The 27,643-nt window shown below is 41.4% G+C and overlaps 2 protein-coding genes across 26 annotated transcripts in view; one reads left to right on the top strand and one right to left on the bottom strand.

The window, feature by feature from the left end:
* The window catches only part of MLH1 (mutL homolog 1), a 37,028-nt gene extending 35,492 nt beyond the window's left edge, over positions 1 to 1,536 (top strand). Inside the window, exon 19 of the mRNA XM_019727652.3 lies at positions 1,222 to 1,536. Within this exon, the coding sequence (XP_019583211.3) occupies positions 1,222 to 1,389 (168 nt within the window). The 3' untranslated portion in view covers positions 1,390 to 1,536. The remainder of the gene's footprint in view (positions 1 to 1,221) is intronic.
* A 5,286-nt stretch (positions 1,537 to 6,822) lies between these two features.
* The window catches only part of LRRFIP2 (LRR binding FLII interacting protein 2), a 101,838-nt gene continuing 81,017 nt past the window's right edge, over positions 6,823 to 27,643 (bottom strand). For 13 of the 25 annotated variants that reach the window (XM_019727639.3, XM_019727645.3, XM_019727642.3 and 10 more), the window contains 9 exons: positions 26,419 to 26,511; positions 23,824 to 23,916; positions 18,752 to 18,853; positions 18,345 to 18,477; positions 16,672 to 16,721; positions 11,818 to 11,938; positions 9,256 to 9,335; positions 8,570 to 8,674; positions 6,823 to 8,135 (listed from right to left, as the gene is read on the bottom strand). In XM_019727639.3, the coding sequence (XP_019583198.3) occupies positions 8,025 to 8,135; positions 8,570 to 8,674; positions 9,256 to 9,335; positions 11,818 to 11,938; positions 16,672 to 16,721; positions 18,345 to 18,477; positions 18,752 to 18,853; positions 23,824 to 23,916; positions 26,419 to 26,511 (888 nt within the window). In that variant the 3' untranslated portion in view covers positions 6,823 to 8,024. The remainder of the gene's footprint in view (positions 8,136 to 8,569; positions 8,675 to 9,255; positions 9,336 to 11,817; positions 11,939 to 16,671; positions 16,722 to 18,344; positions 18,478 to 18,751; positions 18,854 to 23,823; positions 23,917 to 26,418; positions 26,512 to 27,643) is intronic. The other 12 variants (XM_019727646.3, XM_088798279.1, XM_074312628.2 and 9 more) reach the window with 2 other exon arrangements.

The following is a 27,643-nucleotide window of genomic DNA, read 5'->3' as shown; positions in this document are numbered from 1 at the left end:
AGCTTTTATTCATGATTTTTATTTTCTTCTACTGGAGGGACCTCCAGAGTGATCTCATTGTCAAATGTAAAAACACAGCCATCACAGTGAGAGGTGGGAGGCTGAGTTCAGACTGTCCAGGGCCAAGGGGTCCGTATCTCCCAGTGTTAGTCCTAAGTGTAGCCACAGTCTTCAGATTCTGGGCCAGCCTCCCCAGGCTCTTTCAGCTTTTGCCATAGTCTACATTTGACCACTGCTTTGCCAGGAAAACAAGGCTGTACTGAGAGATCCCCAGCTCTTCTTAAGGAAGGTCCACTTGACACAAAAAGGGCCTAGGTTCCTCAGGTTTCCATGTCACTTTTTCCGATTAGATGACAGTGCTTTTCAATCAACAACTATTTTGGATGGTTTCGTTGGGTGGAGGCATTGGGGATTGAAATAGTCTAAGAATCAAAGGGTGGCACCTTGCCATGCATAAGTAACCTTGGTGATTACTTACAGTCATCCTCTGAGGTGAAGTGATAAGCTCCAGTTTCATAGGTGACGAAACTAAGGGACAGTTGGTATACTCAGGGGTCCCCAGAGCCTGTAGGTGTTGGAGCAGATTCAGTCCCAGGTCCTACTGGCCAAAGCCCCTAGGGAATATCTCATTCCAGGGGAGGATGTAAGGTAGCACACTCAAACTGTGCTGAGTACCTCATTTGATTGGAACAATTTACTTCAAGGAAAGGATGAATGAGAAAGAACATCTTTTTGTACATGAGACAGAGAAGGCTCAACTGTAGGAGAGGAAGGGTGAATCACAACAATCCTCGTTATTTTTATTTTCATTTCTTACCTGTGGCGCTTTTTGGAAAACAGCTATATTAAGATCCCCAAATTTTGCAATGAATTAGAAATTTACTTCCTATTATTGCTGTCCAAACATCATAGTCAAGATCAGACACAGTAAACACATAGTTAGATCCTGCCACAATAAACACATTCTCCCTGAATGGAAACACAGGTTCCAGGGAAGAAAGTATCATGAGAGCTGTGGCTTCTTTGCCCCCATCTCTTCTCGTGTCCAGGCCTACAGGATCCCTGTGAGGCTGGCCCAGAAAGGATGCTTCACAAGCATTAGGTAACACAGCCCATTATAAGCTACTGAGACTTTCCCGGCCCAGTGCATGTCAGCCAGGAAGCCAGTGTACGTCGGGATGCAAACGGGGAGGCTTATGACATGAAACATGTCTTTTCCAGAGTGAAGTGCCTGGCCCCACTCCAAGCCCCTGGAAGTGGACTGTGGAACACATTATCTACAAAGCCTTCCGCTCACACCTTCTGCCTCCTAAACATTTCACAGAAGATGGAAATATCCTGCAGCTTGCTAACCTGCCCGATCTATACAAAGTCTTTGAGAGGTGTTAAATATGGTCATTTATGGACTCGGGGGTGTTGTTCTTCCTTTGTATCCTGATGTTGGTAGGTCTTAAGGTTGAAGACTTTTCCTTCTAACTAGTAGCACTCCGTGTGCATGGTTGATTGACTATAAATAAATTGTCAGATGTGTCCTAACATGAATTCTTATTAATTTCATTACACTTGAAACTTTTTCTAGATCGATTTTCACCTAGTATATACCTGATTGTGAAGAATCCCAAGGTACTTTGAAAGCCCCCTGGGCATCTAAGTCATCTGAGATTTCATAGATCATGCTCTAATTTAAATCTTTGTGTATTCTGGTAAATGTCTAATATCAGGTGATAGACATAGTTCAAGTATCTTTTAAAAGAGGTTCTGAACATATAAGAGGCTCTGATGACACAGCCTATGGAGAAAGCTGAATTGATAATCTATGAGTACGTTCAGTAACCCAAGAGTAAGTAATTTGCTCTTTATTTAAAAAAAGACTCAAGAAGACAATAGTCCTTATTCAGTCTATAACTAGTGTGAGTTTTTAAGGTAGCCCACTTTTGTTAATGGCTGTGACTATTACCAGCTTAAGATAAAGAAAGTTCTGGGTATTCTTGTTTGAATGATGATTTAAAAAATACAAAATTAAACTATAAGTGCCATAAAATCAGCTGCTTTAGTATTAATCAGCATTAAAAGAAATGTACAGTCAGCACGGGAGGAAGAATACCTATAGTTTGGAGGTCAAATGCAGATTATAAGACTCAATGAAGAAAATTCCGTTGGCAGGAACAGAAAACTATCTGATGAAGAAGTGAAGCCATTCCATATGGAAAAGGCTGGGACAACAGATACACATATTTCTTATGCCACAAAAGGGGCAAGATCAGGTTCTAACACTTAGAACTTCGAAAAAGTAGAGATCCAAGATGGTGGAGTAGATAAACACTGCCTGCATCCTTCAGTGAACATATTAACACGTTGCATACGGATCACGAGAATCTTCACGAGGGATTTAATCCCCGCCGTACGCAACGTGTTAAAATTACAATCAAATTACAGAACAGTCATCCTGAAGAACCATCTGAAGTCTACCGTGTTTCCCCGAAAATAAGACCTAGCCGGACCATCAGCTGTAACACGTTTTTTGGAGCAAAAATTAATGTAAGACCCGATTTTATTTTACTATAAGACGAGGTCTTGTCTAACATAATGTAAGACCAAGTCTTATATTAATTTTTGCTCCAAAAGATACATTAGAGCTGATGGTCTGGCTAGGTCTTATTTTCGGGGAAACACGGTAGTAGAACAGAAGTCCTATAACTAAAAATATAAAGAAGCCACGTGGAGACTGGTAGGAAGGGCAGAGAAATGGAACGGGCCCTAAACCTCCATTTGGTGGTTGAGAATCAGGAGAGAGATACCAGCTGTGGAGGTTACCCCTGGAGGAGCCCCCTACACCAGGCTCCCCAGCCCGGAGTACTGGGGCCAGGAAGAGGAGCCCCCACAATATCTGGCTGTGAAAAACAGTGGGGATTCCGACCGTTCAGGTGGGATGGAAGGCTGCAGGAAACCCAGACGTCCTCTTATTAAACGACCTGTGCACAGACTCGCAGGCACTCACCTTGAGCTCCAGCGGAGACAGTGACTGGGGTGAGGGGCCTCATACAGGGGACAGACTGAGGTGTATGGCTTCAGGTGGACTAGAGGACAGTCGGCAATTTTGTGGTGAGGGGTCCTCTGGTGCAGCCAGCAGGTGGGCACCATCTTTCCTATGTTAAGCCCACCCCGTTTCCGGCCAAATCTGAACCTGATTGGCCTGGTGAGCTCTGCTGCTCTGCCCTGCTGACCCAGCTGGGACCCTGCCCCTCAACTCCCTCACAGGCGGAGGCACTTTCTCTGCAAGCAGCCAGCCCCACCTCCATTGCACTCCTTCTAGGAAAGCGAGCAGAGACCATGGGCCCCAGGCAGCAGTGACTGAGCTCCGTGTGCTCTGAGACTTGTGCTGAGTCACTCCAGGCTTAGCACTGGCACCAAACCAGTCTACATTAACATGGTGACGACAACCCTTCACACTCTAGGTCAGGGGTGTCCAAACTGCGGCCTGCGTCCATTTTTAATTGGCCCGCAGCAAATTCCAAAAATATACTTAGTTTACTTAAATAAACCAGGTGAGGCAATACGTACTTCACCTCGAGTGAGTGGCCCGGCTGTTTGTGTATTTTACCGCATATGGCCCTTGGTGAAAAACATTGAAAAAAGTTTGGACACCCCTGTTCTAGTGACTCCCTGAGACCCTGCCCTCATTCAACTCATGTACCACACAAGTTTATCAGCGGATGAACCTAAGGAAGCTGGCAGGTGGCAGCAGGCCTCCAGGTGTCTGAGCATTTATCAAGTAACCCCAGGCCTGGTACTGGTGGCAGCTGTTCTCAGTTCACAGCGCGGCTTCTCCCATGCGCCTCTAGGTTTAGCACAACAACTGTGGATCATTTTGTAGCTTTTACAACGTAGTCCCTGGCCAGTCACAGGCAGTGGGTGACCTGCACCTGCACTGGAGCCCCTCCCAAGAAGCCCCAGAACCAACATACTTGGAGGTTGGCTTCAGACCACAGCAGAGCACCACCCAATCAGCCCCACAAGTGGCACACCCACAGAGCAATCTAAACAGGCACCAGTGCCCACTGAGGTGAATCCTGCTTTGTGGGGCAAGCCCCTGCTGCACAGCAGCTCGTAAGCTGTGGATGTGGCCAAACCCCACAGCCAATCAGCCAGAGGGCCAATGCCATCCACCAATGGGCCAATAGCAATCAAGGCTCAACTATAACAAGGAGGGCAGAGACAGCCCATACAAGGGACACTCCTGGAGCACCCAGAACAGGTGACCCGGGAGACTGTGCTACTGGGCACCATAGGATAACTACTACAAAAGGCCACCCAACCAAGACTGGGAAACATAGCAGATCTACCTAATACATGGAAACAAACACAGGCAGCCAAAATGAGGAAACAGAAATGTGTCCCAAATGTAAGAACGGGAGAAAAATCCAGAAAAAGAACTAAATGAAATGGAGGCAAGCAACCTACCAGAGACAGAGTTCAAAAACATGGTTATAAGGATGCTCAAGGAACTTAGAACTTCAACAAAGAGATAGCAAGCATAAAAAAAGACATAGAAACCATTAAAAAGAACCAGTCAGAAGTGAAGAATACAATAACTGAAATGAAGAATGCCCTAGGAGGAATCACGAGCAGACTACATGAAGCAGAGCATCGAATCAGCGATTTGAAAGACAAGGTAGCAGAAAACACCCAATCAGAACAGCAAAAAGAAAAAAGAATCCAAACAAATGAAGATAGTTTAAGAGACCTCTGGGACAGCATCAAGCATAACAACATTCACATCATAGGGGTATTCACAGAAGGAGGAGAGAGAAAGCAAGGGATTGTGAACTATATGAAGAACTAATGACAAAAAGCTTTCCTAACCTAGAGAAGGAAATAGACATACAAGTCCAGGAAGTGCAGAGAGTCCCAAACAGGATGAACCCAAACAGGATGAACCCAAACAGGCCCACACCAAGACACATTATAATTAAAATGGGAAATTAGTTAAAGACCAAGAGAGAATCCTAAAAGCAGCAAGAGAAAAGCAACTAGTAACTTATAAAGGAGCTCCCATAAGATTGTCAGCTGATTTCTCAACAGAAACTTCACAGGCCAAAAGGGATTGGCAGGAAGTTTCAACGTGATGAAAAGCAAGGACCTATAAGCAAGACTACCCAGCAAGGCTATCATTTAGAATTGAAGGACAAATATAGAGCTTCGTAGACAAGAAAAATATAAAGGAGTTAATTACCATCAAACCAGTATTACAAGGAATGTTATAGGGACTTCAAGTGGAAAAAAAAAATCTAAATTATGAAAAAATGGTAATAACTATATATCTATCAACAATTACTTTCAATGTAAATGGATTAAATATTCCATTCAAAACACACAGAAGGGCTGAATGGGTAAGAAAACAAAACCCTTACCTATGCTGCCTATAAGAGACTCACTTCAGATTGAAAGATACACACAGAAAGTAAAGGGATGGAAAAAGATATTTTATGAAAATTAAAATTAAAAAGAAAAACTGGGTTAGCAATCCTTACACCAGACAAAACAGACTTCAAAACAAAGGCAATAAGGGGGTGGCCGGTTACCTCGGTTAGAGCGTGGTGCTAATAACACCAAGGTTGCCAGTTGGATCCCCACATGGGCCACTGTGAGCTGCACCCTACTTATAAAAAACAAACAAACAAAGGCAATAAGAAGAGACAATGAAAGACTCAGTAATCCCACTTCAGGGTATTTATCCGAAGAAACCCAAAATGCTACTTCGAGGGGATGTGTTCATCCATTATGTTGATTGCAGCATTGTTTACAATGGTTGAGATGTGGAGGCAGCCTGGGTGTCTGTCAATGGTTGAATGGATAAAGAAGAGGAGGTACATACAATGGAATATTGCTCAACCATGGAAGGGAATGGGTTCTTGCCATCTGCTGCAGCATGGATGTACCTGGAGGGTATTGTACTGAGTGGAGTAAGTCAGACAGATGCAATGTGATTTTGCTATATGTGGAATCTAAAGAACAAAGTAAACAAACAAAACAGAAACAAACTCAGATACAAAAAACATTTTGATGGTTGCCAGATATGGGGGGGGGGCTTGGGGGTGTGGGTGAAAGAAGGGGAATGGATTAAGAAATACAAATTGGTTGTTACAAAATAGTTATGGGGATGCAGGGTATAGCATAAGGAATATAGTCAGTAATACTGTAATAACTATGCTATCAGATGGGTGCTAGATTTGTTGGGGTGACAGATGGGAGGGGGTTGGGGGACGGTGAAAAAGGTGAAGGGATTAAGAAGTACAAATTGGTAGTTACAAAATAGTCACAGGGATGTAAAGTACAGCATAGGAAATCTAGTCAATAATATGGTAATAACTATGTATAATAGTGCCAGGTGGGTACTAGATAAGTCAGGGGATCACTTCTTAAATTATATAAATGTCTAACCACTATGTTGTACACTTGAAATTAATATAATACTGAATGTTGAGAGAGACAGAGACAGAGAGAGAGAACTTCTAAAAAATAGACCAGGGCATCTCAGAAGTGAGAGTCCACGGCCTGGGAGGGCTGAGTGACCATGGGTGAAGCGGAAGAGGGGTTTCCAAGGCCTCAAGAGCTGGCCCACACCATGTGTTGGTTCCAGCTGCGGGGTTCTAGGTTAAATCTGCATTTCAGAACATGCTCTCCCACCCCTCACATACATAACTGTTGTTACCACTAGAAAGATAATTTATAGGAAATCATCTTAGTTCATGAGATTGGTTTCCATATTTTAAAAACAAAGGGCTAATTACTCTGAAGAAGGGAATAATTATTAGATGGAGGTTTTATTCACATTGAGTTAACTTTATTATCTAGTTTCAGGTCTAATTTTATTCTTATGTAGCCTTAATTCATTAGACTTTCCCCAATACTTGTTCTGTGTAAACACACTGAAAATACAATAATCATTTCCATAAAACCACTTTGATTCTGAGAGCAAAAGAGAATCATACTCGATGTAAAATGGTTACAGTCGATGTAAAAACTCTTGAACTGGGTACCTTTAAAGGTAATGCAAGTTCTTGAAAGCAAAAATTCTATATTCCAGATTATTTTTCCTTAGGAAGCAGAGAAAAGAAGAGGGGCAAGCTAAAAGGGGATAGTTGCCATGATTTGTTGTAAAGGCTCCTCTAACAAAATGAACGTATCAATAGCCAATTGTCAGCAAACAGGTGTGTTTAATAGACTCTTGAGGCAGACGTCCCACCTGCCTGCCCTGCACCTCCCCCCCCCCCCCCATTGGGCTTGTCTGAGGTTTCATTCCACAAAGAAGCAGCAGATGAAATACTTTACAAGACACAGCACAGTTCATGTTGGAGACTAAGGACCCTACTCTTACTTTAAGAGCATCAGGCCTTGGGATTCCCCTGCCACATGCATAAAGCAAGTTTTATATACACTCCCCATATCTTTTTCTAACATTTTCTTATATAAATTTAAATATTTTACAAAAAAAGGCTTTTTCCTCCAAACATATAAATTTGAGTGAAACGTATTATTCCCCGCCTGTGAATTGTTTCTTCACTAAAATATAAATGCTATCTGGTATCCAGGGTAAGTGTCTTTTGACCCCCAGGGATCACTGCATGAGCTGCACTGTGGAGAAGGCACTTGTGTTTTCCGAGGGCTCCAGCAAGCATCTCAGCGAGCGCTCCCAGAATCGCTGTCCTCCAGGACCTGGGCCACGGCCTCCGAGCCCCCGTCACTGAGGCAGTGGGGGAAACACGGTGAGTCAACTTGATTCTAAAATTACAGAAATAATAAAAACAGCACAGACCAGTTCTTAGTCTAGAATCAAACTACCAACAAAACCCAAAGTGTTCATCCATGAAGACTCAAACCTGTTTCATTCTCTCATAAATTATAAAACACAAAGGTGGCGATATTAATGACAAAACTCAAAACAGTACTGAAAGGGGTTTGCATCAATGGACAAAAAGTCAGTTCCCGGGAGCAGCACCCAGGTAGGAGGGGGCGGGGCCTCCCTATTGCTGGGCCAGAAGTGCTGTCCTATTGGCCTTCATCTTCTCCAGTCGCTTGGCTAGGTGGCTGTTGGTCATCTCCATCTCCTCAATCTTGTCCTGTGCTGTTCGTAACTGGAGACAGGAAGAACTCGGTCATTTCACATGGTCAGAAACAAAACCCAGTGCTACTTTATTCTCAGCTTGCTGGGAAATGGAAGCAGTGCTCACAGTGATGGCCTTGTACAGAACCCCACAACCTCCTTTTCTGTCAGTCAGCCAGTGATGCTGAGCATCATCGCAGGCAGGACACACAGAAGGGGGAGAAATGGGCCTGAGCTCAAACAGAACTACACACTGTCCTTTTTCTTACTCTCTAACTGACCCAAACATCAAAGCAAATGGAAATCAACGTACAGGTTAAAAACAGCAGAGAAGAGTAAGTGACTCCAGTGCTGTTTCCTTAAGATTGGACCGAGGATTCAATTCCTTATGAGGCAAACCATTTCTTTCCAAAGGATTTTTGTCTTTTTAGGAATGTATTCCAGGAAGCATATAAAAACAAGTACCTCTCGTTGTAGCTTCCTCTTTTCTGCTTTCAGTTCGTCTTCCACTTTCTCAGCGTTCTCAGCAGCAGTTTTGTATCTCAGCACCTGTCCCTCAAGTCGGCTAATCTGTAAATATGCGAACACAGGCCTCTGCTATTGGACGCTGGGAGCCACCACTTTTTTTGCAGCCAAGATGGAAGTACAATGTCATTAAAATTCCAAGTCATCTAACACTAACAAGTCCCCCTAGGGTGAGTCATAGGTCCTTTCAGAACCCTACTGCTATTTATAAATCCAGAAATGCCCCCAAAGGATTACAGCTGTAGTCGTTAGAGGGCCAATTTCCCATGTTAACTTTCATGATGACCATATTGTTTAAGTGCCAAAGTAATATCGCAAGAGCAGACTCGCTGAATGGAAAAGTTTTTAGACGAAATGGACAATAAGGCATCCTGTTATGAACTACAATCTTGAATTCTCATGAAATACCCACAAAAAATAGAATTGTAGCTATAGTTTTCTACATTTTTGCAGAAAACAGAAGGCTGAGTGACCTGCCAGGTATTCTCACTGGCTTTTCCGCTTTAATCCAACTGTAAAGGCAGCACAAAGAAGCCCAGGCACTCATGGGGTTAGCCACTTGGATGCAGGAAGCAGATGTGTTTTACGGGAATTTAAATCACTTGGTACCATACAGGAGTACTCACAGTTTGCTCCATGGTGGTTACATCCTGTTCTGCTTTTGAAAGCTTAAACTTGTATTCACTAATTTGTCTGTTGGCATCTCCTAGAAGGGAACAGAATAACGAATCACCTCTCAGAGGTGAAGGTGTGATCCATCAGGCAATGACGCCCTCTGGAGCACAGGAGAGGATGGTACAGTCTAAAGACACGACACATGCACGCAGGGCAACCACAGCATCTCAGCAGCCCGTGCTCTGGAACTGTGGCTACAATGAGAAGTCCTAGCACCTGTGTTGCAGGAGCACTTGGATCAGGAGTTAGAAGAAAATTCACTCTTCAGCCCATGGTGTGTGTAGGTAGAGTGGCCCCTGCCAGCCTGACCTGCTGCCATGGCCCAGGAAGCCTCCACGCCCCTGGGACCGGGCCCTCCGGTTTCCCTGACCCCAGCCCCGTACCTTCCCGCTCCCAGTCCTGCTCTTTCATAGCTCACGTGCCCCTTTCTCCCTGCTCATTTAAGTCTCAACCACCCTCCAAAGCTATGCTTACTGTTCACCTCCTTCATGAGTCTCCTTAGATAACTATAACTTCTCCTTCCCTCGTTGCATTTTATTTGCTCTTTTGTAACATTTATTGTGCTTTCTTAACGCTATATATGTATGTAAGGAGAGGGGCCCTGTCTTTGCTCTCTTGAATCTACCTCTGTATCCAGCCAAGTGTGTTGCATAGTGTACATTAATAAATATTTGCTGAAATAAATGCTTTTCAATAACATGTCATAATGTGGTATGGGAAGAGCCATAAATCAGTAGCTACACATTTGACCTAAGAAGTAAATCATTTAATATGAGAAGTTTAGAAATGACGGGGGAGAAATAAATTCCCCTCAGCCAGCCAAATCTAACAAAAATCATTCTCTGAAATGATTACAGGGTGGGAATGATAAGGCTGACAGGAGATAAACCAAATATAACCTACTCAACTTAAGAACTTCTCTGCTGTTCCACATAATTAAACTTATAACTACCTATATAATCTTCAATGCAAGAAACTGTTCTAACTGGACAGTTACTGTCACTCTAAAAGTGATAGGGTTATAAAACCCTCTCCCCAAATGTCACCTCTGGGAGTCAAAGAGAGCAACCCCTACTCCTAGGCTCTAAACAGAAGCTTCAGGATCTTATGTTTTAATTCTTTATCCCAGCAACTTAGGGAAGTGTGCTGCTTCTTTCTCACTCTCCAAACCACTCATTCCTTCCTGTTTTCAAACCTGTTAAGTCCTTCGTCTCAGCCATTTCATGCATGTTTTGAAGCTCCATCCAAAACACCATGCCTACCAGCCATGGTGGTGTGCACGGGAGCTGCCCGCTTTTGTCTTTACCAGCCAGGCCAGCCATCCGTGGTCCCACCCAGTGCACCTGCGTGTACAGCTCCAGCAGGCGCTTCTCCCTACTTTCCGCGAATGCCAGCTCTGTAACGCCTGCGTGTACTAGGAAGCGGTCACACACAAATGCATGCCCATTCCTCCTCAATGATTCCTTCTATTTTGCTGCGTTAGGCCAGTCTCTTTCAAGTCTATCCCCTGCTCCCTCTCTAGGACTCGACAGCCACTGTACTGGTTCAGCTCATCTACGGCCTCCTAACTCGTCAGCCTGCCTCTTGCCATGCCCGTCTTCATCTACCCTCCAGGCCAAAATGATATTTCCAGAACAAAATATTCACCAGGAAGTATCACAAGGGCCCTGATATCCAATAAAAGAAATGACACTAACCTCAAAAACTGGTATTAATAGCATTCATAAGCGTTAATCCCAGAAGTCTTTTCTGTTTAGCCTAACTTAGGATATTTAGATGACAAGGGACATAGAATAATCAATGTTTTAAAATAAGTTATCAGAAAAGCCACTATTCAAATTGGAGAAATAAAAGTCTCCCCATCCATGATTATACAGTATCTGACTAAATATGAATGGCTTCTGAACTCTCCTTACCATGGGAATTATTGTGAACGCAGTAGGCATTATAAAATAATGAGGGGTCAAAATTAGAAAGGGAGAGAAACTGGAATAATTTAGGTAAACTGAATAGGCTTATTTCATGGCCCTGTTTTAAATTCCATCAAATAAAAATTAATTTGAGTTAACAAGAAAACTTCTGAGAAAATTCTGAAACTACTCAACATTAGTATGAGTTAGTTCCAACTATATTCCTCCAATTGTTCCAAGATAAATTCCCCAAAAACATTGTAATTAAGAAATGTGCTGCATGGGAGCTTAAAGTTGACACGGGTATGGAAGAGGACAGTGTCAGGATGTCACTATTTGCAAAATGTTCTAAAAATCACTTTGCCTAGAAGCGGGAAGAGTGCTCTCATTATCCTCTGAAGCACACAGGTTAGCAGAAGCTTCTATTCGGTTCCATTCCTGACCAGTACTGCTCTTCTGGACGAACAGGACTAACCAATCTTTGTAACACAGCTTTTCTTGAGAAATGTGAATTACAAGACGCTAGCAGCCCGCTTACAATCTCGCTCCTGGGACACAGCCTACAGATAGACGGGGACTGGCCTGTCCCCTCCCAGTACCTACTCTGCATTTCGATGAACTGTAAATCTGAGCCGTTCTGCAGCCCTGCCAGGTCACCCGCTGTGCCGTCATTCCTCGAGAACGTCTGCCGTTCTTCCTCTAACTGCAGCTTCAGTTTTCTAATCTGGAGTAGAAACAACGGCTCATCAGCAAGATGCAGCCTCTCAAAGGAAGCTGGGCCCAACGGCCTCATCCTAGAACCAGGCAGACCCTCATCAGCCACACAGATCACTCACTCAGACGCTGTTGTCTGGACTGCGCACTAGGGTCGACACCCTGTTAAAGGTGCTATAGACAAGCTGGGAGCAAATCGCTAAGGGAGTGAGCTCAGGACCAGGTGTCCCGATAAAAATAGCTCTATTCTATGATATGTGTGGGTTTTTTAGAACCTCACTTTTCAGTATTTTATGTTACTTTTATTAAAAATGGAAATACTATGGGCAGTTAGATGTTCTGGGTTTTGTTTTGTTTTTAGAGTTAGGTTAAATATTCTTATTTGGAAAATTTTCTGCATACAGAAATAACTGGAAATACATTTCTGAGTTTGGCTACGTAGTCTACCTTATTTTACCCAAAATAAAAGATGTTCATAGTAGCTTATTCACAATAGCCAAAACTAAAAACTATCCAAATATCCATCAACAGGAGGATAAACAAATGGTGGCACATCTATACAATGGAATTACTGCACAGTATGAAAAGGGAAAGCACTAATGACACATGCAACAACATGGCTGAATCTCAAAATAGGTATTCTGTGTGAAAGATGTATTCCAATTATAGAAAATTCCAGAAAATGCACTCATCTATAGTGACAGAAAGCAGACCACTGGTTGCTTAGAGAGGGAGAGAGAGAGAGAAGCACAGGAAGGGTTACAAAGGGACAGAGACTTTGGGGAGTTACGAATATTTTCACCACCATGACTGTGGTGATCATTTCACAGGTGTTATGAGTTGAACTGTGCCCCGCCCCCCAAATTCATATGTCAAAGTTCTAACCCTAGTACCTCAGAGTGTGACCACATTTGGAAAAAGAGTCATTGCAGATGCAATTAGTTAAGTTGAGATGAGGTCATACTGGAATAGGGTGGACCCCTCATCCAGTATGACTGGTGTCCTTGTAAAAAGAATGCCAGGTGAAGAGAGACACACTGAGGTAGGATGATGTGAAGACACAGAGAATGCGCTCTACAAGCCAAGGAATGCCAAGGAATGCCCGCAAACCACCAGCAGCATGGAACACAGTCCCCTTACAGGCCTCAGGAGAAACCAACACTGCTAGGGCCTTGATCTTGGGCCTCCAGCCTCCAGACCTGCGAGACGGCACATTTCTGTTGTTCTAAGCCCCCTGTTTATGGAACTTTGTTATGGCAGCCCTGGAAAACTAACAGAGTTATGCACGTCTATGCACTTCAAGTATATGCAGCTTATTCTGCAGCAAAATAAAGAATCTAAATAAAATTAACAGGGATTCTGGGTTGGGAAATAACAAGGCCCAGTGGAGACAGGAATGCCACATGTGGAAACAAGGAATTAGGTGAACAGGAATGTACTGAACGCTGAGGTCTCTAGTCTACCCGCAGGTCCCAGAGTGCAGACAGCTAGGCTTGTACCCTCAGGCAGAAGATGGAAGGATATTTTTAGAACTCCCTGACTCGCCTAAAATAAAAGACCAACATTCCCACATTGAGGTTCCCATCAAAACACCCAGCCACATCAATCTTTACAGAAACTTGGACAAGCCCCCCGCCCCATGCGCTCAGAGCTGCCTATCCGCTTTTTAGTACCTCACGCTTACACTGAAGACCAAATAAACGTACATAAAAGAACGTCTGGAAGGCAACAAACCAGAGACAGAAGAAAACACCAGGAACCAAACCATCAGCCTATCATTATCCTCCAAGATATGTGAAAATATCTGCATCTTTGGAATGACTGCAGAAATAGAAAAATCAATGAGTATTAGAAGATAACGTTAAGAAAACCTTTCAAAAGTAGAGCAAAAGAGCTGGAAGAACGAGAGATAAACAGTTTAAGTGAGAGCATCAGTGGCAGCGGTCTCATGTCCCCCTCCCTCCCCGATGCCTACAACTCGTACCATCAGAGCAACAAGCACAGTGCACACCAAGTCTACCCCACCGCACACCAGCCACACACAAGGAGCTGCCTCTGGGGCCAAGAGCACGCCCCCTGAGGGTCCTTCATCCTTCATCAAGGTTCAAGGGCGAGTCTGCATGCTCAGAGTTCTCGGGGGCTCCTCCATCTGTGTCCTCAACTCCATCAACAGGGGTCAAGGGGAAGACTCAGCACTAGGACTGAACCTACGCTTCCCAGACACCTCTGCGCTTTGAACACACAGGGGGTCGCCATTACTATCTGCCTTGAGTGAATCAGGACTAATCTCATTATCTCTGTCATTCCTGTTTATGTCCTTTTCAAAAAGGGCCATCTTCCTTCTCCTGTGCTCCTTCCCGAAAGGCTTTGTACAACTGTCTTTCCTCCTAACCGTTCCTGAAACCCCTCCCCTGTGCCATCGGGATTACCATTCCATCATCGGCAAAAGCCCCTCGTCCTCGGGCTCTTCTCTGAGCACTCTCTTTACCTTAGTGCTCTCACAGAACCCTGCCTCCTCTGCAACCTTCCAAAGTGCTAGCTGTTTCTTTCTCCCACGAGCCTCCTGCCACTGAGCCTGAAAATGGAATAGGTGTCCTCTTGCTTTCCTTGCTGTTGCCAAACTATTCCTCCTCTGTCCTCCCTAAAATTCCCCATTCCTAATCTCATCTCTTCAAGTTATGTATACTAACCACCCCCATCATCCCACTCTTCCTTCACCATTTTAGCTCCTGACTCGCACTCCCTCAAGACTATTTCTGTCTTAATTCTTGGCAATTTCAAAAAACATCTGAGTAGAGGATTTCTCCTACAACTGATGGCTCGGTTCCTGAAACGCCTCCTCTCCAAGGATCTCGCCGTCTATCCGTCCCTGCCCTCAGCCACTCAATCCACAGTCATGTACTGTATCTCATCATTAGATCACTACAATTTCTTCATAATTCTGATCCACATATTTTCTCTTCTAATCACTATTCCTGGTCTTTCCAGCTTATTCTCTCTGGACCCTAACTCCAAAAATCCTTCAATCCCACTGGCACCTGTAACCCATTGCTCCCATCTTCTTTCCACTGTGCCTTGATGTCTTCCCAGATATCCTCTCTAACCTCCTTACCTGGTTTAGTCTCTAGGTCCACCATCACTCATGCACACACCCTTATCTCCTCTGCCGTATTACACTCTCCTGGTTAAAGCCTGAACCAGTGCAGCTAAATGAGGCTAGAGAAACACAATAAGCGCATTCACACAAACCTCTAACGTACGCTACAACTGACTTATTAATTATGTTAGTTGTTTATTGTCTGGTCTCCTCCCCCTAGACTGTAAGGTCCACTAGGGCAGGGACTTTTTTAAAAAATTGATTTGTTCACTGAAATATCCCAAATGCGTAGCATGGTGCCTGTTAAATAGTGGAATCTCAGTCAACATTTGAATGACTATATAGGAGTTTCCGAAAGAGATACAGAATATGGGAAGGGAGACAATCATTCAAGAAATGTTCCCACAATTGAAGGACAGGGATTCCTAGAATTGACAGGGGCCCATACAATGTGTGAAAACTGCAAACCGTAACACCATGAAATTTCAGAACTCTAGGGAGAAAGAGTATGATACAAGGTTCCAGAGAGAGAAATCCAAAATCAAAATGTCCTTGAAATTCTCAACAGCCATACGGGAAGCCAAAATACAATGAAGCAATTTCTTTAAAAAAGAAGATGAAGGAAAACAATTGTAACACAAAATTCTATATCCAAACTGTTAAATCAAGTAAGAGGGTAATATGAAGACATTTTCAGACCTCCAAAGTTAAGAAAACTTTACAGCCCACATACCCTTTTCTCAGGAAGTTACTGGAGAATGTACCAAAATAAGAGAATGAATAAAAAAGCAGGAAGGCATAAGACACTACAAAAAGGGAAGCCAGGCTAAACCACAGGCAGAGGAAACCCAGGGTGGACGTGTGTCTGTACTGAGGGAGTTTAGAACGGGATGAGTCAGAGGCTCCAAGAATCCAAAGGATGGAACAGAGAAGACTTGCTGCATTGGAAAACATGAAGAGTGGACTTAAACTACTGTTGGAAAGTCTGCAGCTAAATTAGTAACAAACACAAAAGCAAGCAAATGAAAACAAAAACCACAATATTAACTTTTAGGGGAAATAAAGAGTTTTGAAAGATGAAAGGCAAGCCTAGCACACCACAGGGCTCCACTGCGAGCAGTGTTTACAGAGTCCGCGCAACATAAACAGACTGGAATGACTGGTCCTGTATTAGGAGGATGTGGGGATGGGAAGTAATGTCTGTGGTAGGGACGGGGATGAAAGGAAGCTAAATGCTCTTCTTCCACAGGAAGAGGTCATCAGAGAATGTCTAAAACAGATCAAGAAACAACATGACCATGTTATAAACAAACACGTAAGGACAATGCACACCAGAGGAATCAGCTAAAAGAACCAAGCAGGAATAGTCAGGGGCAAGGGTGAAGGGGCAGGGCAGGGCACTTCCGTCTTCATAACAAGCTTTGTAGAACTATTTGACCCTCAAACTACGTGTCCTGTAAATTTTTTTTTAAAGAATAGGAAACAAAGAGGCAAAATATGAATTATCTTTTTATCCTTCTAATCTTATCTGAGTACTGATATTTGAAATAGCACATTTCTTTCTAGTGAACATTAGTTTGCTAATAACAGTTTACCATGGGATTTAGTAAGTTAATTAACATTACTTTCCAAGCAGAAAGCCTTACCTGTGACAGTAGCTCTTCCTTTTCTCCAGCAAGTTTTCGTAGCCTTACATCTAAAACAAATAAAAAAAGCTGCAAACTAAATTTATAACCATGTAGTATATAAACAACTTAAAATAATTCTTCAAATTCAAAAACAATTAACATTATCTGATAAACAACAAACGGCTCCGAATATCAAAAGACATGAAAGGCTTTCATGGTATTAAGAAAAAGTACTTAATTATTCAACACATATTTCCACACAACTGATACTTATCAGGGCACCAAACAGATCTGCTCCCATGAGCAGTGATTTTCCATTTGAAGACACACTGAAGTACAAAGATCATTTCCTTGTTTCAAAACTTTGCAAGCTTTCATTAGTAGACGGACAACTCAAATGCCAAGGGTGCTCCCACAGGCTTCCCTACACCCTTAGCAGGAGAAAACAAAATATGGGACAGGGGTTAAGAGTGGGACTGAGAGGGGAAGCTGGAACAAAGGAAACGGGAATGTGGTGCTGGAAGAGGCGAAGGCCCACAAAAGCTAGTGGGCGAGGGAAGGGGGACAACTCCAAACTGGGGGCCGTTCAGAGCTTATCTGAGGTTTGGTAGCAGGATCACGAGGGCTGGCCCCTGGGCTGGGTGACGGCTGCTTCTTCCCAAGCACCCATGAAAATAGTCCCCTGGGGCTGAGCGGATACCCGTACATGAGTAAAAGCAGCAGCTGACACCTGGCCAGCACCCCCCACAACCACCTAGCATCACGGCTAACTTTAAGTTCTGATTTCTTCAGTACCTTTCAAACAAGCAGAGGAAACACTCTGAGCTGCCTGCCGTGGCCATATCCTAGTCCATTCTCTAGGCAGTTCTCACTTACCTAACTAGCATCCTCTGCTCTACCAAAGTGCCCTACAATTACATTTCTGGAATTCTGTATGTTAGAGAATGTGCTTACTAACTTTCTAAAAGTTTTTTGGCTTCCCCTACTTTTACACCATATCGTACTCCCCGAGGAAACTTACATACATATGAAAACAAGATGAAAAAGAAAAAAAGATAGTTTTTTAATAAATAAAAGTGGGCTGATGATACAGGACCTATCTGTGCCATGTGCTTCCTCTAGAGTAGGATTCTTAGTAACGGCAATGGATGGGCGTCTGTGTGGTTTCCTGAGAGAGGTGTCATTAGAGTCTCAAAGAGTTAAATTTAAGAGGCTTAGTCTTTAAGAGACTCAGAAGCCCTGCTCTAGAAATAACACTCCCCTGATATCTGTCTTCTTTGAAATCTGCTTCTTGCCTTAAGAAATGAGGTGGTAAAGAGCTACTGGGATAAGTAGCAGAATGTAAAACCAGATGCTCCAGGAAGAAAACATTCTGGGGAAAGTCGCCTACCAGCCGACTGGCTGCCTGGGGAGGGTACGCTGGATTATGTCTTCACAGAAGGTTTGTGTTTAAGTGAAAAAGCAATGTGTGTACACCCACAGCGCTTCCACCCAGGGGCCTTACAATGACCCAAATGCTGGTTTCCAAGGTCAAGGATGTCTGAAGACAATGTGCCCAGATTTCTTCCTGTTAAGGATCTAGATGTGGCTCAGACAGCCCTTGTGTGTTTTCCAAGACGGGATATGAAGAAGCGGGAAGTCTAACAGGATAACACTGACCCAAGTCAACACAACAGTCATTGTCTTCTTACCTAGTGGACCTTCTCCCGCTGACTCCAAGACCTGAGCAGCTTCCTGAGACACCACAGTGATGGCTCCAACCACTGGTTCATGATTCACATCACCATTGGGCGTGCCATCAGGGATTATCACTAAGCCGTGTTTCTGTGGGGAAGGAAAACATTCACCGTCACAAAAGAGGGCCCTCCAGCAGCAGTACACACTCTGAGGTGACCTGCGACAACGCACGTTTGCCACAGGTAAAACCTGGTTAGAACTAGTTACATGGAATACAGCTCTGCAGAAGAACTGACTTAACCCTACCAAATCTGGACTGCAGAATGACCACTGTGGCTTGTCTTCAGGCTAGGAAAGGTACGAGGAGGAATGGAAGAATGAAGCATGGGGGCACATGAGCTTCTTGCTGAGGCTAACGTACCTCTCCTGTCTTCACCGTCTCCTTCAGGTCAGCCAGCTCCTCTCTGAGCGTATCCCGCTCATTCCTAAGGCAGGCAATGTATTCTTTCTGTTTCTCTAGGGCCTGGTTTTAGACAAGGGAGCAAAGGAAAGAACGGCACAGAAAAAAGAGCAAGTGAAAGGGAGCAGAGCAGCATCTAATTCAAATATACAAAGATAAAGGCATAAAAGACAACGCAGCATTAAAAGCTTGGAAACAAGCAGTTAGATAAGGGAGGAAATACAAAGTTATGTGGATACACATCTCCAGAAGAGAGTTTTAATAGAAAATGGTTAATCGTGCATAAGTTCGACATAACATGCTTATATCACATCAGGCAGGAAAACAAATCTTTCTTTTCCAGTCAATGAAAAAAAAAGAAAAAACAGGAAAGGGAAGATGAAGATAGCAGTTATATTAAAATAAAGTTGACCTTACTGACCTCCTTATTATATTTTCATTCAGTGACCCAACCAAACAAATCCCACATCTCATGTTTAACTAAAATAGTTTATTTAAGAATATACTTGACTTTTTTTGAAAAAGAAAATAAGTTCTGGAAGAAAAATGACCACTATACACAAGGTATTTTTAATTAAATATAAGCTGTTGTGATTTTCTCCAAGTAGTGCGGCAAAATATTCCTCAAATACTGCTTAATTAAAAAGACCCAATTTCTAAAGGCTTCTCAAGGACCTGTTAATTTAGTTAAATACAATTAAGAGTAATTTGGTCTTCTGATTTACCTTCAAAATGTGAAAAACAAAAATGACACACGGATGAAATAAATACAGCCCACCTATGGAGGAGAGTAGAATATGGGTTTGAATCTCCTTTTGAGTCCTGGCACATATTAACTTATCTATGCCTCGGTTTCCTCATCCTGAAAAACAGGAGGGGTAACAGCAAGCACTTGCCCTGTGGGTACAGGCTTAAAGGAGTCCTCGGTGTAAATGGAAGGGAAGGCTCCCTTTATAACGCCTGGAGGAAAGGCTCAGGAGAAGCCAGCGATGTTTCCCTGTGCTTTCCCGGCCATTGCCTGAGCCTCCTAACTGTCAGAGCTGAGGACCTTGCAGAAGCAGGAACGCATTTTGGTTATCAGTGGCTAAGCAGATCTACTCTATGTGATAAAATAACCCAGACTTCAAAGCATACCCAAGTTATGCAGTCTGTACAGGGACCTGACAGCCAGGCTACCTGAAAAAGCCTTTCTCTACACATTTGTTCATATAGTTAATGTTTTCTGCCAGCATTCTTATTAATCCAAAAAGTTAAACTACAACACGTAACTCCCCTCTCAATTTGCTGGATTTAGAAGTGGGCCAACTGCTTAGTTACTGATCGCTGAGTAGTTGGACAATTTTTTAAACCATTCTAATCCTATTGTGCAACCAAACTGGGAATAAGTAAATAAGGGATGATAGCCACTACTGTTTGTGTAGCTCCAACTATATGGCAGGCACTGTTATACATACATGTAGTCAAGCCCTTATATATTTATATATATAATTTCTCCCTTATACACCCTGCACTTATCCCCATTTCACAGATCAGAAAATTGAGGCTCTGGGATGTTATATTTTTTTGCCAAAGTCACAGTGAGTGGTAAAGGCAGAAAATGAATCCAGTTCTTTTTGGTTCTAAAGACCTTGCATACTTTTTCTATATCTCAGCCCTCTGAACGTCACAATTATGTGACTGTCATCCCAGATGTTGATGGAAAAGTAGTCCATAGGGAAGTCCTATTCCTTACTTACCCAAACTGCAACGCCAATATCTAACTTCCTTTCAACAATTCACACCATATGACAAGTCTGGCGTCTCCCTGTGAATTAATAATTTGAGTTTCTAATATCATAAGGCATTACTCTAACCCTTCGAGCTGATGTTAACACTCCATTACTCCATTACATTACTAATAAATGTAACATTAGGACAACAAAGCACAAGCGATACTTTCCCATCTGTTGCCAGTGACTTTCCCATCTGCTGGGTTAGATATTTTTGGTTACTGGTATCTGCGTGCAGTTATGCCATGCATCACCACGTGTGACTTGGTCAGTGATCACGGTCACAACATGCTCTACATAAACAACACCACCGAATATAAAAGCTCTCTTAGGAACAGACCAATCTGAAACTAGGAATTCTAGCAAATGCTCATGTATGCCATTTGCTCCTCTTCCACATCTCACAGTAGTGGGTTTTATCTTTACTTTTGGACTTTTTAATTTCATCTCCCCATAATTATGGATGGGAAAATAAAATACATCCTGTAAGTTCTCTCATCTCACCACAAAGTTTGAAGACTACTGAAATACCTTATAATTGTACCAAATATATTCACGCTGGATCTGAAATCCTTTGTATTACCTGACCATATAACCACCACTCTAGTGTTTGCATTCAATTATAGCTCCTACAGGTTTTTTTTTAAGGTTAAAAAGTACATGCTTGTGGAGATCTAAATAATCCTTGACCCTCAAATTCTAGGGTCAAGAAGCCTGAAAGATATATATATAACAGGCTGAACTTTGAGGTAACAGGTTAATTCTCCGTATAATCGTACAGGGGCACAAATATTTGTAGTCGGAATGAGTGTGAGTCTTATGCTGGGCTACATGGATATGTAAGTCCTCTGTATGTACCATGTTTCCCCGAAAATAAGACCTAGCCGGACCATCAGCTCTAATGCGTCGTTTAGAGCAAAAATTAATATAAGACCCGGTCTTATTTTACTATAAGACAGGGTATTATATTATATTATGTTATATAAGACCCGGTCTTACAGTAAAATAATATAATGTAATGTAATACAATATAATATAATATAGTATAATACCGGGTCTTATTTTACTATAAGACAGAGTATTATATTATATTATATTATATTATATTATATTATATTATATTAAAGATCCAGTCTTATATTATAGTAAAATAAAACCAGGTCTTATATTAATTTTTGCTCCAAAAGATGCATTAGAATTGATTGTCCAGCTAGGTCTTATTTTCGGGGAAACAGGGTACCACCAAACTCTACACTTAAAAATGGTAAATTTTATGTTATTTGTATTTTATCACAATTTTTAAAAAATTTTTTTAAGAGTCAAAGGATGGACAAACTACTGACACACGCAACAACTTGTTTGAATCAATCCTTAGGGACTTATGCTGTACAAACGTTTTATTTTAAATACGTATTTATATAACATTAACATGGCAAAATTACAGAAATGGAGAACAGCTGAGTAGTTGCCGGAGCTTGGAATAGGACAGGGAAGGTGCTAGACACAGCTATAAAAGGGCAACATGAAAGAGAGATCTCCTATGGTGATGAAAATGTTCTGTATCTTGACGGAATCAAGGTCACATCCTAATTGTGATATTGTATTATAGTTTTGCAAGATGTTACGTTTGAGGAAAACTAAATAAAGGACATATAGGATCTCTTTGTATTGTTTCTTATAATTGCATGTGAATTTACAATTACCTCAAAATATTTTTTTAAGTTTAATTTTTTAAAAAAGCCAAAGGAACACATTGTTATATACCACATAGAAAGAAGGTACCCACTTATTTATTCAATCATTTCAAGAAAATTAAAAAGTTGATTTATAGACTAACTATCAGCACAGCTTTCAGGTAAGAAAAAAAATGTTTTATTTTACATAAGTATTTTATTGGACTGAGAGATTTGGGATTTTTCTATGGCTGGTCCAAAGTAGTCAGTTTAAAATACTAAGATAATTATACAAAACAAAAATCATGGACCTGCACATATGTGCTAAAAATATTATGTAAGGTCCTAAAAAAACACATTCTAGATAATGACCAGATTTTAACTAAACTATCAAATTACCTACTTTGTGCCATATATTTTTTTTACAATTCAATTCCCCAGGTGAAAATTTAAATGAAATCAGTAGTTCACAATTTTAAAACTCTAAACATAATTGTTAATTTATACTCCATAAGGCTCTTCTAGCTTTGAGTAGAATTTTACAAACTCAGCATTTAAGTATTAGAAACTCTAAAAGGTAGCTTTACTGCTTTGTAATTTTGGGTCTACCAAACTCTTATGAAGTGATTTTGTTTCCCATGTGTTTATTAATGAGAAGATAGGGTCCTTAGAGGTGTGAAAAGAAGTGGGTACTAGAACACCCCTAACAACGGAGGGTATGACTCAGAGGATTTCACACACAGGCAGGCATGTCTATCACAGGTGCTCTTGGGGATCTTGGCCATATTTCCCTACTCACCATACCTTTCTCACTATGTCCTTAGGCCTAGGGTTTCCTTCTGTCTGTTCCTCCACCTTAGTCCTTCCCTGACAAGGTAAGCCTCTGGCAGCTATGGCTGCACGGCACCCCCACTGCAGAAGCGAGAGCTTGTGCCATGAGATGGGGCTGTCACTCGAAGGCCACAAGGATGAACTGGTGGGAATTTTTCACCCTCCTGTGTACTTGGAAACTACCTGAAAGGCTTAGCAAAAAAGCACTGAGGACTTTTTCCTTCTCTGGGCCCGCTCTGGGGAGTTATGGGGTTATAATTAGAGATGACGTCACAGTTTGGCAGCTCTGGTAAATCTTACATTCCTATCCACTTCCGTAATTAAATTGATTTTAATCTCTTCCTATTTTACTCACCAAGGATTTATGGAATGCTTATAACCTTTCCTCCACCCCTACTCCCTATCCTCTTGCTTCTTATCCAAATTATTGCAATGTAAGGATACCAAGTTAGCCACAGAGCTTGAATTAAATGCCTGTGGCTGCTTCTGGATAAGAATCACAGGGAAATAAAGGACAACTTCCTTACTAAGTTCCTACTTGTAGGTTTCACAAGCCCAGAGTTAGCTGGAAAGACTTTCTATACATAATATCACATTTTCCCACAGAAGTTTCTGTCTTCTGCTTATTCATATTTCACACTGTATAAATGCTTAACAACAATCAAAAGGACAGATCTTTAGGAATCTCTAAGTTAAATTATGTTGGTCTATTCCTCATCAATGAATGAGCTGAGGACCAAAGCCCAATTTCTCCCCATACCCTAATGCTTTTATCTTTCCAAAGAAGTGTCTCCTGGAGGTCAAACACCTCTTTTGACATGGTGTCTATTTTCTGCTGCATACGTTGATTGTCCTGCAGAGGAAGAAGGGAAGAGAAATAATAAAAGAGCAGAAAGAAAAAAAGGGAGGGAGTTTGAGGGAGGGAAACAGAACAAAAATAAAGCTGATAGCGAAAATGAACAGAAAAGGAACGTCTGTGATGAACAGGAAAAGCAAGAGCTGCTTGCTACAAGGAGAGATGGCACCCAGTGTCTTTGCGATATGAGTCTCACTGGCGTGGTGCTGTGACAGTAGGCAAGGAGACTGGGAGGAACTGCTCCAACCACAGTTATGTGGCAGCAAGCCAGCTCGGGTTTCTGTGTACATACAGCTCCACATGTATACTCTTCCTGTGATAACTGCCTCTTTTCCAAACATGGAAAAACGTACATTTCTAGGGAGGGAAATGGAGATTTGCTGATGAACAAAGGATCCTTATCATAGAAAACAAGCAATAGATTTTGAATTTTAGTTTTTTGTTTTTTTTTAAGTAGATCTAAAAAAATACAAACGTGACATATCTCTCAGCTTCACCGTTTTGAATTTCTTTAGCAGAATCTATGATAGCAGGAACATCATGAGTTACAAATGAATACTCACACATCAGTGTTTAGAAAAACTAGAATTTAGTATTTAGTAATTCTCAAACAACTCTACTGATTGCGCAATGATGCTCAATTTATATCCTCTTATGTTTAACAGATTTCCTACTTTCCCTAGTCAAACATCACTTATCTACTTTACCATGCATTTCTAAAGACCAAAAAGCATTATTTTATCATATTCAAGTTTTTTATACATAAACATGGATATTAACATCTAAGAGATGTTAATTGTAGTCATAAAAAATATCTAAAACTAATTTAATGTTTTCAAAGTTTGTATTTTCAGCCCCCTGGGCTTTAAAAGAAACTACAATGACAAATTATAGAAATCAAGCATTATAATTCCTCTTAAATGCAATCATCAAATTAAAAACTAAAACATTTAACCAATTCTAACTGAAGCTACTGAATTTGAAAAGCACCTCCCAAAGCAGTTTTATTATTCTGCTGAAATCACAGAAGGGGAAAAGTATGTATCTTAATAAGAAAAAGAAATAACAAGTGGCTGGGACATCGACACACAAAAACACAAAAGAACAAAAAGGGAGAGGATTCCCATTATTTTAAAATGCCAGGAGGAAAACAGAATTTGGATAATATGCTTCTTGCCATAAATGGAAAAACTAAGACAACTAACTTCACATGTAATTTGGTATTTCAAAAGGTTATGTATCTGCATTTAGAATTCACAAATTCTACCTGCTTTCACCAGGCTAGTTTCAATTCAATTACTCTCAAAAATGAAGACAAGTAACATAAATCCACAAAAAGAAAAAGTAATTTATTTTCCTCTATTAAATGTTTTTTTAAGTCATTTACAGAGAGTGAGAGTTAAGTGAGGCAGGTCCATGGGAGAAGAGAAGAAGAGCCAAAGAGAGGTGAGGGGTGAGTGTGGGTTCTGAGCTCCCAGGGATGTGGATGAGTGAGTGCCCTGGGGATCACTAAGAGATGGCCTTCCTGATAACTCTCATGTCATCAACACAAAATTAACATTAGACGCCTTTGATAAACACACCAAAACAGTGGGTAGGATCCCTTCTCAACAAACTTAACTCCATACTTATAATAAAAAATGAGAACCTCAAGAGGAAAAACCACATTTAAAGAAAAACAGAGGGGTGGCCGAATGGCTCAGTTGGTTAGAGCGTGAGCTCTTAACAACAGGGTTGCTGGTTTGATTCCCACATGGGCCAGTGAGCTGCGCCCTCCACAACTAGATTGAAGGACAACGATTTGGAGCTCATGGGCTCTGGAGAAACACACTGTTCTCCAATATTACCCAATTAAAAAAATTTTTTTGTAAAAATTTAAAAAAGAAAAGAAAAGAAAAACAGAAATGGCATGCAAGGTGGCAGGCACAGAAGAATGATAAATGCTTTTAAAGATTTCTTGGTGGCCCCCACTGCTTCCCATTCCTAAAACGCTGCCAACACTGGCAACTCAGAGTCCCTCCACCAGAAGGAATCTCAACTCAGCACCAGCCAACCTTCACCTGTTTCTCTATAAGGTGTCTTGACAATTTCTCATTTTCATTTAGCCACCTCAGAATTGTATCTACCTGAGTGAAGCTCAAGCTTCTTATTCCGCAAGAATCATGTCCCAGAGACAGCGTTCATTACATTGCAAAGAATAATGGTACTTTGTAATTTTTGCCCATTTCTTAACATATCTTTAGGAAAGAATGTGTTTAGGAATAAAAGATAATACAAAAGCTTCTGTACTTAAAAGGGGAAATGCTTATACAATACATGGTATTAATTAAGACTGCCTTTATGTTTCATGTTTGTAAAACTTTAGGGTACAGTCAAATATAAAGAGACAAGTAAACTCTTCGTGGTATTTTAACTCCTTTTGCTCCCAATACATACCCCCTCTTATCCCTTAATGCATTTTTTTCCAAAGCTAAGTATTCCCCCAGTTCATGTACATACCTCAATAAGCTCATCTCTTTGTCGAAGGCCTTCTTTAAGTTCATTCATTTTATGCTGCAGCACACTACACATATGTTTCTGCCTTTCTAGCTCCTGTTATTAAACAAATGAGAGGGTTTACACACACAATGGCACACAACAAACGGGAATACAGTCTCATAATAAAAAGGCAGAGTGTGACCGCCAGAAACACACCTGAACTGTCAATGCATAGTAATTTAGAAAAATTCACTATGTAATTTTACTAACAATTGTCACCCCAATAAATTTAATTAAAAAAAAAAAAAAAAAGAAAAATTCAGTAGTTTATGGAAGGGTTCAAAAAATTCAAATTTTTCATCTCATAAGATTATATGTATCGGGTGGCCGGATGGCTCAGTTGGTTAGAGCACGAGCTCTGAACAACAGAGTTGCCGGTTCGATTCCCACATGGGTCACTGAGATGTGCCCTCCACAACTAGATTGAAGACAATGAGCTGCTGCTGAGCTTCCAAAGGGGCGGCCAGATGGTTTAGTTGGTTAGAGAGCGAGCTCTCAACAACAAGGTTGCCAGTTCAACTAAAGATTGAAAACGGCAACTGGACTTGGAGCTGAGCTGCGCCCTCCACAATTAGATTGAAGGACAATGACTTGGAGCTGATGGGCCCTGGAGAAGCACACTGTTCCCCAATATTCCCCCAATAAAAAATTTTTTAAACACTTTAAAAAAATTATATGTATCTAGAAAACCCAAATTTATCAAAGGCAAAATTACTAGGAACAATGAGATGACTTAGCAAAGTTACAGATTATAAAATTAACATACAAAATTCAGCAATTTTCATAGATATAAACAAAATCGAGAGAAAATATAAACACAATATCAAAAAATAAAAAAAACACACATGTAAACTTATAAGATATATCCAAAATCTGTATGAGGAAAATTACGTAAAATATTCCTGGAAGACAGAGAAGTAGGAGACAACAAATGGGAAGGTATACAAATCCATTACCAAGATGGTAATCTTCTTGGATAAAAAGATTTAATACCACAAGAGCGTCAGTTCTCCCCAAAATTAATCCATACCGTTACTGCAGACCAAATAAAAATACCATCAGGTTGTTTTTTTTCTCATCGGGGTAAGACAAGTTGGTTATAAAGTTTATAGAAAAACATAAGAAAAAAAAAGAGACGGAAAACATACTCAAAAAGAAGAAAGCCTTACTAGATATTAAAACATAT

Source organism: Rhinolophus sinicus, chromosome 5 (genome assembly GCF_057876585.1).
Source record: "Rhinolophus sinicus isolate RSI-liver-muscle chromosome 5, RSI-T2T, whole genome shotgun sequence".
NCBI classification, from domain to species: domain Eukaryota; kingdom Metazoa; phylum Chordata; class Mammalia; order Chiroptera; family Rhinolophidae; genus Rhinolophus; species Rhinolophus sinicus.
This window is presented reverse-complemented; position numbering and strand designations above follow the sequence as displayed.